Genomic DNA, 12,779 nt, shown 5'->3' on the forward strand with positions numbered 1-12,779 from the left:
TCGTAATATGAAAAGTTGACACTATTTTATGGAAAAAGGCATAACCTCACCTTAAAGAATCTTCCGCAATGCAGAATAGGTAGGTATCAATGCCAAAATTAACGAAATAAACGAGTGAGAGGTGCTCGGGCCTTATTGGATAATTACCGACAGTGTTACTCTGAATGTTTTTGTTCGAGTGTATACTGAAATTGAGTTTCGTTATGATGTGTTCTCCAGAATATGTTTCAGTTAATACATATTTGCTGTAGTAACGAAATCATTTATTTTCTTACTGCACAAAGTGTTTGCGTTACTGAACCTAATAAAACTACTTTGAATGCATACTGCATACACAATAACCTCACCAACCCCCGCCCCCAATCATTCTCAGTAACACTGTATTTTAAAAAATCACACATGTTAAGGAAAATTATCACACGTCTCCACACATGACACAGTTCAAATTAATGATTTTTTAAGAGTTAACCAACAAAATACAGTGGAAACCTGATTTTACATTTTTTCCTACATTAAACATTCACTTTTCTTGCTTCCTGGAAAGCTATAACATTTTCATGAATTATACTTTCCTTCATTTTGCGTGTTTTCACCTTGGTGCACTAAATAGATGTAAAATCAAGATAACACTGTATCTCCAAAAAAATATATTAGTATTAGGGCCGAGCTGATACCACTTTGATTTGACACCATTATCTGTGCTAATACTCTTACGGATTCAGACAGGTACCGTTACTTGAAAATTGAAACAATTAAAAGTAGATAAGTAAGGGCACATATTTATGGTGAATAAAAGATCACGATTTCGGTACAAAAACAAGGCACGTTTTGGGATCAACAGCAATATATAAAAATGACATTTTGGTCTTAAAATGGTGAATAAAATCCTATTTTTTTTAAAAAAAAACTACTGTTATTACACAAAATAAATATTTGCCTTCCAATAGCACATTTTACAGGGTGCGGCAACATAACTTCCTTATTTCAGAACGCAATAAAACCCATGTGATGAATTAGAATTGTTTAATGGTTTTGTTACACTGTAGCTACATATCTAAAGTTATGTTTCACACAGTTTTGAAAATCATATCAGGGAGGTGACGCCCCCCATTGTCCACTGAAGAAGCCGATTTCTGGCGTTCTTCCTGACCCGAACCAGCATATCAGCGGGAATGTTGGCAATTTCTTGACGGATGTTGGCCTTCAGGTCTTGGAGGGTCCTTGGACAGGTAACATAAATGCGAGATTTGGTCCGGGACAGTGCCCAACGGAGCTACATGAAAGCGCTTTCGGAAGGTGCGCTGCGTTGCGATAACAGAACATCCGCACGCTCCTCACTGTTCCAACGCATGATGGCGACTGACTGACCGGGACGCAAACAAAACTTTAGACTCGCGCCTGTCGAATGAGACCACTTCCGCCCCGCTACGACCTCTACAGGCTGCATGGCGCGCATTTCAAAAAAAGGAAGTTACGTTGCCACACCCTGTATGTAGTAAGTTTATTCCTGTGAAAAGGAGTCCATTTTTGCTTCTCAAATATTTACAGCAGAATTAAAAACACTACAGGTGCTAACCAAAGCAGCTTTATAATAAACTAAAAATACTTTACACATTACGTTTCTACTCCATAAATTAAAATCTATTTTTTTTAATTAGTTCTACATCTTAAGAATACCCTGATATAGAGTAGAAATGTAACATGTAGTGTTTTTAGTTTACTATAAAGCTGCCTTGGTCAGCATCTGTAATGTTTTTAAAATCGAAACAAGGCTTAATTAGTATGTTACCAGCAGAATTAATCAATATTCCATGATTTGCATAGCTCCCACGATAATTTACACTTCAGAAAGTGTAGCATCTTTAAACAAACTCTAAATTTCATGTATGATGGTTTATTTGGCATTTTGGAGTTCATTTCGCATCATTTCGTGAGAAAAGATGTTAGGAAAATGCACCTTAGACCTTTCAAAAACATGAAAATTGAATATTACAGTGTTATTTCACATTTTTCATTGACAATTGAAGTATGCATGCCTCTATAGATGAGGTCTAACTTGCAACACATGCCATCATTTCACTAAGTAGCTGAAGCCCAGTGCTCTCACTTTCTCAGTTACTCAAGTTTTCGCCAATCATGTGGTTTCTCGTTAAGACAAGAACAGTCAAACTTTAAAACATGTGAAGGTAAGTTTGGTTAAAAGTGTTAAAAGTAGAAGGTAAAAGACAATCAGAGTGTCCTGTCACTACTTCCTACTCCATTCGGCTGACGATCTTATTCAAAATGACTGTCTGGCTGACCTACCTTCGCATGTTTTAAATTTTGGCTATTCTTGTCAACTCTTGAAGAAGTCACATGATGTGGTGAAAACTTGAGTTACTGAAAAGTAAGTGCATACCTAAACTGGACTTCAGCTACTTAGCTCAAAATATTCAAAAAATGTAAAATATAATTGGAACCAACCCAAATCAATCTGTTAAATGTTATGGTTCAAAATATTACTAATTTCTGGTAAGGTACAGGTAAAGTTCCTCGTGCATATAGCACCGTACCATGAAGGCACATTTAGGGGATGTGGGGGTAGGACTCCACACATTCTTGATCTCGGTCATTTTTTTTGGAGGTGATGTGATCAGCACCACACTCCAGCCAACTTTACCTCACAAGGGTTGCCACAAGTACCCATTGATTTGAGACTGGGTGAACCCCAGAGCCACTTTATGAGGGGACAAGCTACAACATTGTGACTCCCAATTATTAATTTTGTATATGATAACTATTTAATCACAAAATCTATTTCTGTCCACAATGTTGTTGTAAAATATTGAAAATTGTGTATTTTGCATAATTTCCTTGATATATATGGACTACACAAAGTATTGTGTGACATTCTTATGGAACCTGCAAGACTCTGGAAAAGTACCGACTGGTATCGGTGAATTAATTTAAACCAATGCTTTCCAATAGTGATACCAATGGTGTCAACAGATAGATACTGATGTATCGGTATCGACTCAGCCCTAATTAGTACGCATGTGCACAATCTACATACCATTCCATGCTGTTAACATTTTGTCATCAAGATGCGGTCTTGGTCGCTTTAACCTTGCCTCATACAAAATTCCCCTTGCCTTAGCTAGAGCCCCTCTCAGCGTCTCAATGGTTATACCAAACTTCTCGGCCGTTTCTTCCTCGCTGCCAAATACTATCAGCACATTCTGATTCTTCAATTCGCTCTGGTGATCCTGCAAGCAGAAAGGAATTAATCTCAGTTACACATTTTGTTAAGGTGCAGTATCACAAAGCATAATTGGAAATAACTAGACATATGCATACTTTCTTTTAGACTGAAACATGAAATGTCAGATTATACACTGTACTGTTCATTTTAGGTGATTTTCCAACATTTCATCATATCAGATACATGTAAAATGTGGAATGAACTAATTACTTAAATGTTAGCATAACCACAGTAGCTAATTAGAGGTAAAATACAGTTTTCACTTAACTTACGTGTGGCTTATAAGGTTCCTTCAAAAGCCAGTGCTGCAGGCGGTGGGTAGTGGTGTGCATTGTTAACAAGAGACAATTGACGACTATCAAGCAGTTTGTTTTTAATCAAGTGACATTATCCTTTTAGCCTTTTTCTTTCCACTTTTAATCACCTTGAAATCAAGGGGTCCCAGGTTGGATACCCTGTGGAGGCACATTGTGGTTCGGATCTCACATTAAACTGTAGGTCCAGTCCCGATTAGCCTTACTGTGCATAAAGTGGACTTAAAACACCAACTCAATCAATCAATCGTTCCGCTCTTAACTTGCTTACATCTTTAATGTGATTTTATTGGAGCACCCTGAAGAAGGATCTGGCAAGGGACCCGAAACGTCTGTTTCAGAAGGAACCTTATAAGCTGCACATGAAATGTACTGTTAAATGTGAAATATACACATTTGCACAGGTGCGAATTACTTACTTTAGTAAACAATAAGTATTTCCTAAAATATAAAATATTCCGTTCGTAAAAGCAATGTTTCGGGAGTCTTCTGCTCCCTACTTCAGGCTCCTTCTATGGCACGCATTATTGCTACATGCCGCGTCAATTTACGTTGAACTAGGAATAAGGTTAAAGGTTTCAATTGGTAAAAGAATTGTTAAAAACGTGCCCATGCCTGTGGTTGAAACTTAAAACTGTAAAAATGCACTCTCCTTAGTCACCTGTGTTGGTACCCGATTGTCTTTCTTGTGGAATGCAGGAAGTTCATTCGAGGCTATTCCCCTCCTACATCGTTCCCCTCCCCTCTGCCGTATCCTTACGTCATTTCCAACTCGAAATCCTGTGTTTCCTGGACTGCGTGGATTACTTCCGGCGTGACATGAAATCCTATTTTGTTTTTTCTTACCTACCTCCCACCTTTTAAACATCTTTATCCATATTTCATCTAGGTTCCCGTCATCCCTGTTAAATTTATTATTCCTTTCCTTGCATATATTAGCGGCCTCATATACATTTATATTTATTTGTTTATTTTCTCTTCTAATGACCTCCCTTTTCTTAATTTTATGTTGTTTCTCTATAATGTGTTCGGATAAACCTGTTCTGGGTATTTCCTCCCTGATATCTTTATCGTTTTCCTTCGACCTTACCTCCATGCTTCTTCCTGTTTGTCCAATGTATTTGTATTGTTTATCACAATCACACCTAATCCTATACACACACCCTTCACTACCTCATTTTTCTTTACCTTTCCTTCCTTCTCGTATTCTGTAAAATGTTTTTCTATATTGTGTGGAGCCCTCATTCCGCATTTTATGCCATATTCTTTTACTTAATTTCAATATTTTCAGAAACCCCCTTTAAAATACGGGATTCCCGTAAACATATAGAGCTCGCGCACTTTCGGAAGTTCTCTGGCGTATGGATGAAAGCTGGTCAACGAGCCTCAGCAAAGGTTCGAGCTGGCGCGAGGAAGGGGAGGGGAGAGGAGAAAAGCATGAGTCAGAGTATTGTTGTCGTGGGCGGCCAGGCAGAAACAAGTTGGAAATCGGTTGTTTATCTTCACGCGGGTGCTGTTAATTTTACATTCGTTTCTTCGTTCGTTTCAAGGGAAACATGCCTCCCGTTCATTCTAAGGTTTTCCGCAGGACGATTCGTGGGCAAACACGGGAAGTTGTGGCAAACGTGCTGCAATTCATGCAAAGGGAAGCCGATGAAAATGGATGTACCATTCCACTAAAGAAAGTATATGAAGGTGCTTCTGCTGCTACCGGTGTGTCTTTGAAAATTATAAAATCTGTAAAAAAAGAAATGGAAAAGGTGGAAGAAGGCACATCAACCAGTTATGGTACACCGCGCAGAAATCAGAACCGACCGCGACGGTGCACAAATTTGGACGAATTTGATCTCTGTGTAGTGCGAAGAACAATTAATGAATTTTATATTCAGGAAAAGAGAATTCCTACCTTGAAATCCGTGTTGCTGAAATGGCGCCAAGATATTGGATATGAAGGTCAATCATCTAGCTTAAGAAAAATATTTCGAAAACTGGGGTTTCGCTGGAAAAAGGTTCAAAGCAACAGACGGCTGCTCATTGAAAGAAGTGACATACGCAATACACGTATAGCTTACTTGAGAGCCATTACCAGATTTCGTCGGGAAGGGCGACCGATAATATACAGTGATGAAACGTACATACATAGTTCGCACGCAAATCCCAAAGCATGGTGCGATGATAGTGTAAAAGGTATGAAAGTGCCTATTTCAAAGGGACAGCGTCTCATTATCGTACATGCCGGCAGTGAAAAAGGTTTCATTCCCAACGCGTTGTTGATTTTCAAATCGAATCAAGCAACCGGAGATTACCACAGAGAAATGAATTCTGAGAATTACATTCGCTGGGTTAAAGAAATGCTCCTACCCAATTTGCCACCTACCTCTGTTTTAGTAATAGACAATGCTTCTTACCACAATGTTCAGTACGAGAAATGCCCAACCTCAAATAGTAGGAAGCAAGACATGCAAAACTGGTTGTTACAAAATAATATTCCCTTCGGTGATGGTATGTATAAAACTGAACTCTACGAACTCATAAAGTTGCATAAGGGCAAAGCCAAAAAGTTCGTTTTAGATCAAATTCTAGCTGAATATGGTCACACGGTCCTACGTTTACCACCTTATCATCCAGATTTGAACAGCATTGAGAAGATATGGGGCAACGTAAAACAATGGGTTGGACAACACAATGTCACTTTCAAATTAATTGATGTGTGGGAGCTGTGCAAAAGAAGATTTTCGGAGATTGGGGCGAAAGAATGGAGTGATGTCTGCCGTCATGTGCAAGATGTTGAACAATATTATATCAAAACTGAAGGTTTGTTGGAGCCTGAAATAGAGCGCCTCACTATCAGGGTTAACAGCAACAGCAGTAGTAGTGACAGTGAAATATGCAGTGATAGTTCCAGTGACTCCGAAGCAGAAGATTCCTCCATAAGCGACATCGAAAGATTGGATTAAAGAGCCGCAATGTCGCCATCACACATCTGTTCCAGTTCCACCACGTAAGTTTCCACCTTTTACTAATTACTTATTCTCGTTAAGATATTCATTTTCGCATACGTCTCATACTGGATTACAAATGATTTGTTATCTTTAAATGCACTGCTGTATTACTAGTATTCTACTTTGTCCCTCTCCAACTCTCGCTGTTACAAGCATTCTAGCAGAACAGCTGATGATCGTACGCGCATGTGCCGAGGCACTTGGTGCTGATTGGCTCTGACATTCGCGCCCACTCACTTCCCCTCTCCCGGGAACCTCCGTGCGGAGTGTTAGACTCGAAACGACGCTGCGCATTAGAAACGCCAGAGAACTTCCGAACGTGCGCGAGCTCTACTTCCTTTTATCTTCTCCTTTGTCCTCCCCTCTTCTCTTTCCCCCTCCTTATTCATCCCCCTTTCATCTTTCTCGCAAATTTTGCGTGCTCTCCTTTGTATCTTCCTCATTTCGTTCTCCTTATACCCATTCCTTTTTCCAACACCCATCATCCATTTTTCCTCTTTTATCAATTCCTCCTTACGATTATATAGCCTTTTCGCTGTAATATATCAGTTAAATACGGAGAAACTAGTTCTTACTTTTATCCACGAAGCTGTCTTTTTCTTTTTCGATTAATGTCAGTGGCCACTGCCACCATCCTCGTTGGAACTTGCTGTACTGTTGCTTGGCGTGCGTCTTTTGTTTGTAGTTCTCTGGCTGCCGCTAAGTGCGCAGTTGTTAACTGTGCATCTGGGTCTGTGTCGTCTGCTATTTCCGGGCAATAACTGTTGTAGTAGGGGAATCCAAGTGTGGAGTGCTTGCCCGCTATCGATGTTTAGCTCGTGCGGGAAGTGCATTATGGCATGCGTTTCCTTGATTTTGGTGTCTACGAGCGTGTGGGCAGTGTGTTTGACTTGAACCTTTTGAATTTTATGGCTATTGTATTTGATATGCTTAGCAAGACAAGTAGTGGGTTGGCCTTTTTTCGCATCTGCTAGGTGATGTTGGATTCTTTCATTGACAGATCTGATGGACATGCCGATATAATGTGCCTTGCATTCGCACTCTGCATCGTATACACCTGGGTTATCAAGGGGAGAAAGGAAGTACCGATTGTGTTTGTTCAGGTTATCAGCTATTTTGGAATTGGGTTTGAGCGCTACTTTGATGCCGTATGGGAGAAGGGCTTTGGATATGCGATTGGAAGTGGTGGGATGGTAGGGGAAGGCAAACCATTTATATTGGCCGCTGGAGGTTGATTGTGACTGGGTTGCTTGCAGATGGGTTGACTGTGGTTGGTTAGGGTGTCTGACCTGTATTTCCGCTTTACTGCACCAAGTGGAAAGTTGTGCTTCAGTGTAGCCATGTTTCAGGGCTATTTCAGTGATGGTGGCTATCTCCTCTCGTAGATCCTCGCACGCCATAATGCACTTCCCGCACGAGCTAAACATCGATAGCGGGCAAGCGCACCGCACTTGGATTCCCCTACTACAACAGTTATCGCCCGGAAATAGCAGACAACACAGACCCAGATGCAGTTAACAACAGTGCACCTAGCGGTAGCCAGAGAACTACAAACAAAAGACGCACGCCAAGCAACAGTACAGCAAGTTCCAACAAGGATGGTGGCAGTGGCCACTGAAATTAATCGAAAAAGAAAAAACAGATTCGCGGATAAAAGTGAGTACTAGTTTCTCCATATTTATATACTACCGCATCTCTCTTTTCCAAATTATGAATAGAAGTTAAAAAATACATTGTTTTTTTGTTCACCTCGCATGCTCCGATTCTTTACTAATGTATAGGTTCCCTGCCAATGTCTTATGAAAGACTCCTGTTCCAAATCCCTTTTTTGTACTTTTGATCCTAAGATCCAAAAAATTAATTTCATCATTTTTCATTTCCTCCTTTGTAAACTTAATGCGGTCTTCCTGTTCACCTAAAATTTTTAACATCCATTTAAACCTTTTCCCCACCGATAATCAGTGTGTCGTCAACATATCTACCAAAGTATTTGACCTCCCCCTTTCACTTGTTCTATAGTTGCCTTCTCAATGTAATGCAAGGATATACTGGATACGATCCCGGAGATTGGGTTACCCACGGCTAACCCTTCTTTCTGTACGTATATCTTGTTGTTGAAGCTAAAGTAGTTATATCCAGTGACTAGATGAAACCATCTGACGTAGTATTCCCATGCGATTATAATGCTCAAACCTTTTTTTCCATTAGCCATCTTTGCAAACAGTCCGCCGCTTTACCTTTTTCTTTTTTTACCTCCCATGAGTTCCTAACAGTATATTCAGTTTTTTCCCCTACTTCTTTAATTTGTTTTACTAATGTTTTAGCTAAATTATATCCTGGGTGCAAATACATCGGGATAATAGGTCTTAGGGAAATTCCCTCTTTATGTGTTTTAGGAATCCCAAACGCTATTGGGATACTACCTTTTTTTGCTACCTTCAATTAATTTCTTTTTTACAGTTCTCGCTAGCATGATACTTGTTTCCACTGCTTTCCTAATTTCCCTCTAAATTTTGTTAATTGAGTTTTCCTTTACTACTTCAAAATCTTTGCTACAGAAACATTCTTCCATTTTTCTTTTATACTCATCCTTACCTATAACCACCATTTTATTCTCCTTATTGGATCAAATCAAAAATACTTTATTTTCTTTTACCCATTTCTTTACATTATTTATGTTTCTCTTAAAGTTCCCATGTCTTTTTTCTCTTTCTTCCCTTTTTTATTTCCCTTTTCCTTTAAATTCTCTTTCCTAACCTGTTCTTCAATTATATCGTGAATTCTTTGTTTGACTTCAAAAACAAAATAGTATTTCATGTCACGCTGGAAGTAATCCATGCAGTCCAGGAAACACAGGATTTCGAGTTGGAAATGACGTAAGGATACAGCAGAGGGGAGGGGAACGACGTAGGAGGGGAATAGCCTCAAATGAACTTCCTTCATTCCACAAGAAAGACAATCGGGTACCAACACAGGTGACTGAGGAGAGTGCATTTTTACAGTTTTAAGTTTCAACCTTTATACTTTTTCGGAGGTTTTTATGAAGGATGAAATGGGCATGGAAAGTTTTATTGAGACATGGGCAAGTTTTTAACAATTCTTTTACCAATTGAAACCTTTTACCGTATTCCTTGTTCAACGTAAATTGACGCGGCATGTAGCAATAACACGTGCCAAAGAAGGAGCCTGAAGAAGGGAGCAGTAGACTCCTGAAACGTTGCTTTTACAAACGGAACATACTCACATAACGTAAGTAAACGGTTTTTATATTTCATGAAATACTTATTGTTTATGTAGACATTTCAGTTTAAAATTCACTCAACCAGACACCTGTATGTCTGGCAGACTCACAGTAGTTTGGATTCCACTTTACACAGTCGTAACCAAAATGATTAGTGAACAATATTGTGTCAAAGAGAGTAACATACGAACTGATAAAAAAAAAAAGAGGAAGAAGCAGCATCATGGTTGGGGAAAAAACAAGCACAGATAGGCTTCTCATAGCGCAGCTTTAGTAATGTTTTGGAGAGAACAAAATATAACTACCATATATGATAAAACTTCTCTCGCTTGACAAAAACAAGTTACTAATGAACTATTCCATTTTTCAATGGAAGCAAGCATTCCCATACACAGTAGTTCCAAAAGCTCTCACCAGATGTCATATCAGATAGCTGGAATCATAAATGCACATATGAGCATGCTTGCACAAAAATCCATGAATACATGATTTATTCCATATTGCACACCTCCAATGGCTTCAATTTCACCTTTGCCCTCTACTTAGATTTCGTACCGAAATGATGGAGTGACATGTGATGAGGATTTATTCAATGTAATGCAGGCTCATGCAGCCTGTCATGCTGCTGTGGTGTGAAACGTTGCTATTGATTGGCTCTTTCCGCTCACATGTAGCTTTGGTCTGAAATGCCCTACATTTGCATTTAATGTCTCAGCTTTGAAAAGTAGTGCAGAAAAAACACAAGATTCAATATAAATATGCTATATCCACACTAAATACAATGTATTCACTTCCTTAACAGTTCTCAAATTACAGCATACCTGTTGCTGGCTAACGTTGCCTCCAGCTTTAACATTATAGTGATGGCAAAATATATCTGCTAGTTTCACAGATGCATTGCCCTCTACTGACTCATCCAGTAACTTGTTGACCTCTTCGAAAGTCCAAACACAAAAAGCTCCTTCCTTTTTGTTTTTCGATTCATGAGTAGGTAGGGAATCAGCATCCTCTGCACTGTAGAAGCCTCCAGACTAGAAAAAATATCGCAGATAAATACAATATTGCAAAATGGAAACCGTACAAAACTATAATGTAAATACTATTTTACAAATGCTCTCATGACTGCTTGCATGCACCACGCAGTAGAGAAATACAGGTTAGGTTAGCCCTTTCAAAACTGAAATTGTGACAATTGTGACTGTAGAGTAAGGATTTTTTTCTGCACTCCAAGGAAGTTGTTAGGTTAGGTTAGGTTAGGTTAAGTTTGGTTAGATTAGAATTACTTCCCTTGTACTTTACAGCTGTAACAAGCATAAAATCACACTTTTTATTGTAATGTTTTTGGAGAACACATGCTCCCTTATTAGACTTATTTTTACTTGGATTAACGATACAGTTATAACAATGGGATAAATTTAACAAAAACAGAAGCAGTCATACAATGAATCTTGTCAATAATATTACATTGGTGGGACATACAAACTTAACTGTGAGACATGCAGTCCGTTTTTGTTATTATTGTAGATGAAGATTTTTATCAAATTTTAATTATACGAGGGCAGGCTGAAAAGTAATGCCTGCTTTTTTTTTGTGACGGTGTAAAGACATTTTGGATTTTGAGCAACCATGCATTGTACCCTTCAGACTTTCCCCTTTCTCCATTCCAAGTTTCAATCTTCTATCACCAGGGGTTGCTGAACTAGAGCGAGGAAAATGGCAGCATGTAACCTTACTATGTCGGTGCACCTGAAACTGCGTGTGGTGACAGGAGTTTCTAACTGCAGAAAATGTGTCCCCAATTGGCATTCATCAGATAATGAAGGCTTTCTTTGGACTGTTCATGCTCATAATGAAAACTCCTGCCGGGGAACTCTCAACGTGTGTGACAAAGAACTTCTTGAGAGTTGAGAGTTCCTCGGCAGGGGTTTTCATTGTGAGCATAAACAGCCCAATATCATACAGTACTGACGTTACACATTCATTGCCATAAAAAGCCTTCATTCTCTGATGAATGTCAATTGGGGACACATATTCTGCAGTTAGAAACTCGGTCACCACACGCAGTTTCAGGTGCACCGACATAGTAAGGTTACATGCTGCCATTTTACTCGCTCTAGTTCAGTAACCCCTGAGGTAGAAGTTTGAAACTTGGAATGGAGAAGCGGGAAAGTCTGAAGAGTACAATGCATGGTTGCTCAAAATCCAAAATGTCTTTATACCGTCACAAAAAAATAGCAGGCATTACTTTTCAGCTCGCCCTCGTAGATCCCTAATATCATCATTTCGTTTACTAAGATTCCCAAACCAAATGAAGTCACTGTGGAAACTGCTGCATGTTTCTTGATAAATTTGCAACAATATGTTGCATGAAAACATGCAGCCTGTTATGAATTAAACTACATGGAGTTAAAGCTATGTGTACCATAACATTCAGAGTTATTAGTATCTGAAAAGTTAATACCTTCTGCATTACACCATCATTCCAGTGCAACCTAGCATACAGATATTACTTGCAGCAAAGGTGTAAAAGGGTTCAAATTACCACCAGGTTAAGTTAGGTTAGGTTACTTTAAAAAAATCATTGGGGAGAAATTCAAAATTCGTAAATTAGCTGCTCTTCACATCACTAAAATACAGTATGTTAAAATTAGCCACATGATTTTCCTTTCTTTCAGTAAAAAACTTCATTGTTATCTTAAACCACACTTTACATTCTTTCTCTTGTAGTCTACAGTTATTACAAGCATAAAAACACAGTTTTTCTTGTCTGATGAAGGGAGCGTGTGTTCTTCTGAAACGTCACAATGAAAAACTGTTTTTTATGCTTGTAATAACAGTACACTGTCCTCCTCCGTGGCCGTGTGGTCTAAGGCACTGTGCTTTGAAATCTGACTGCGGGACGGCATGGGTTCGAGTCCACCTGGATTCAGTCTCTGGGTTCTCGGCCTGTGTATAAGACAGGTAGCAACCCACCATCATGA

At 39.1% G+C, this 12,779-nt stretch overlaps 1 protein-coding gene across 2 annotated transcripts in view; it reads right to left on the reverse strand.

Moving 5' to 3' along the window:
- Window positions 1-12,779, reverse strand: part of LOC145978227 (spermatogenesis-associated protein 20) — a 161,122-nt gene that overhangs the window by 110,595 nt on the left and 37,748 nt on the right. For both annotated transcript variants that reach the window (XM_083110699.1, XM_083110700.1), the window contains exons 7-8: window positions 10,620-10,829; window positions 3,053-3,245 (exon numbers count right to left, since the gene is read on the reverse strand). In XM_083110699.1, the coding sequence (XP_082966825.1) occupies window positions 3,053-3,245; window positions 10,620-10,829 (403 nt within the window). The remainder of the gene's footprint in view (window positions 1-3,052; window positions 3,246-10,619; window positions 10,830-12,779) is intronic.

Source organism: Lepisma saccharinum, chromosome 24, assembly GCF_977018435.1.
Source record: "Lepisma saccharinum chromosome 24, izLepSacc3.1, whole genome shotgun sequence".
NCBI classification, from domain to species: Eukaryota; Metazoa; Arthropoda; class Insecta; order Zygentoma; family Lepismatidae; genus Lepisma; species Lepisma saccharinum.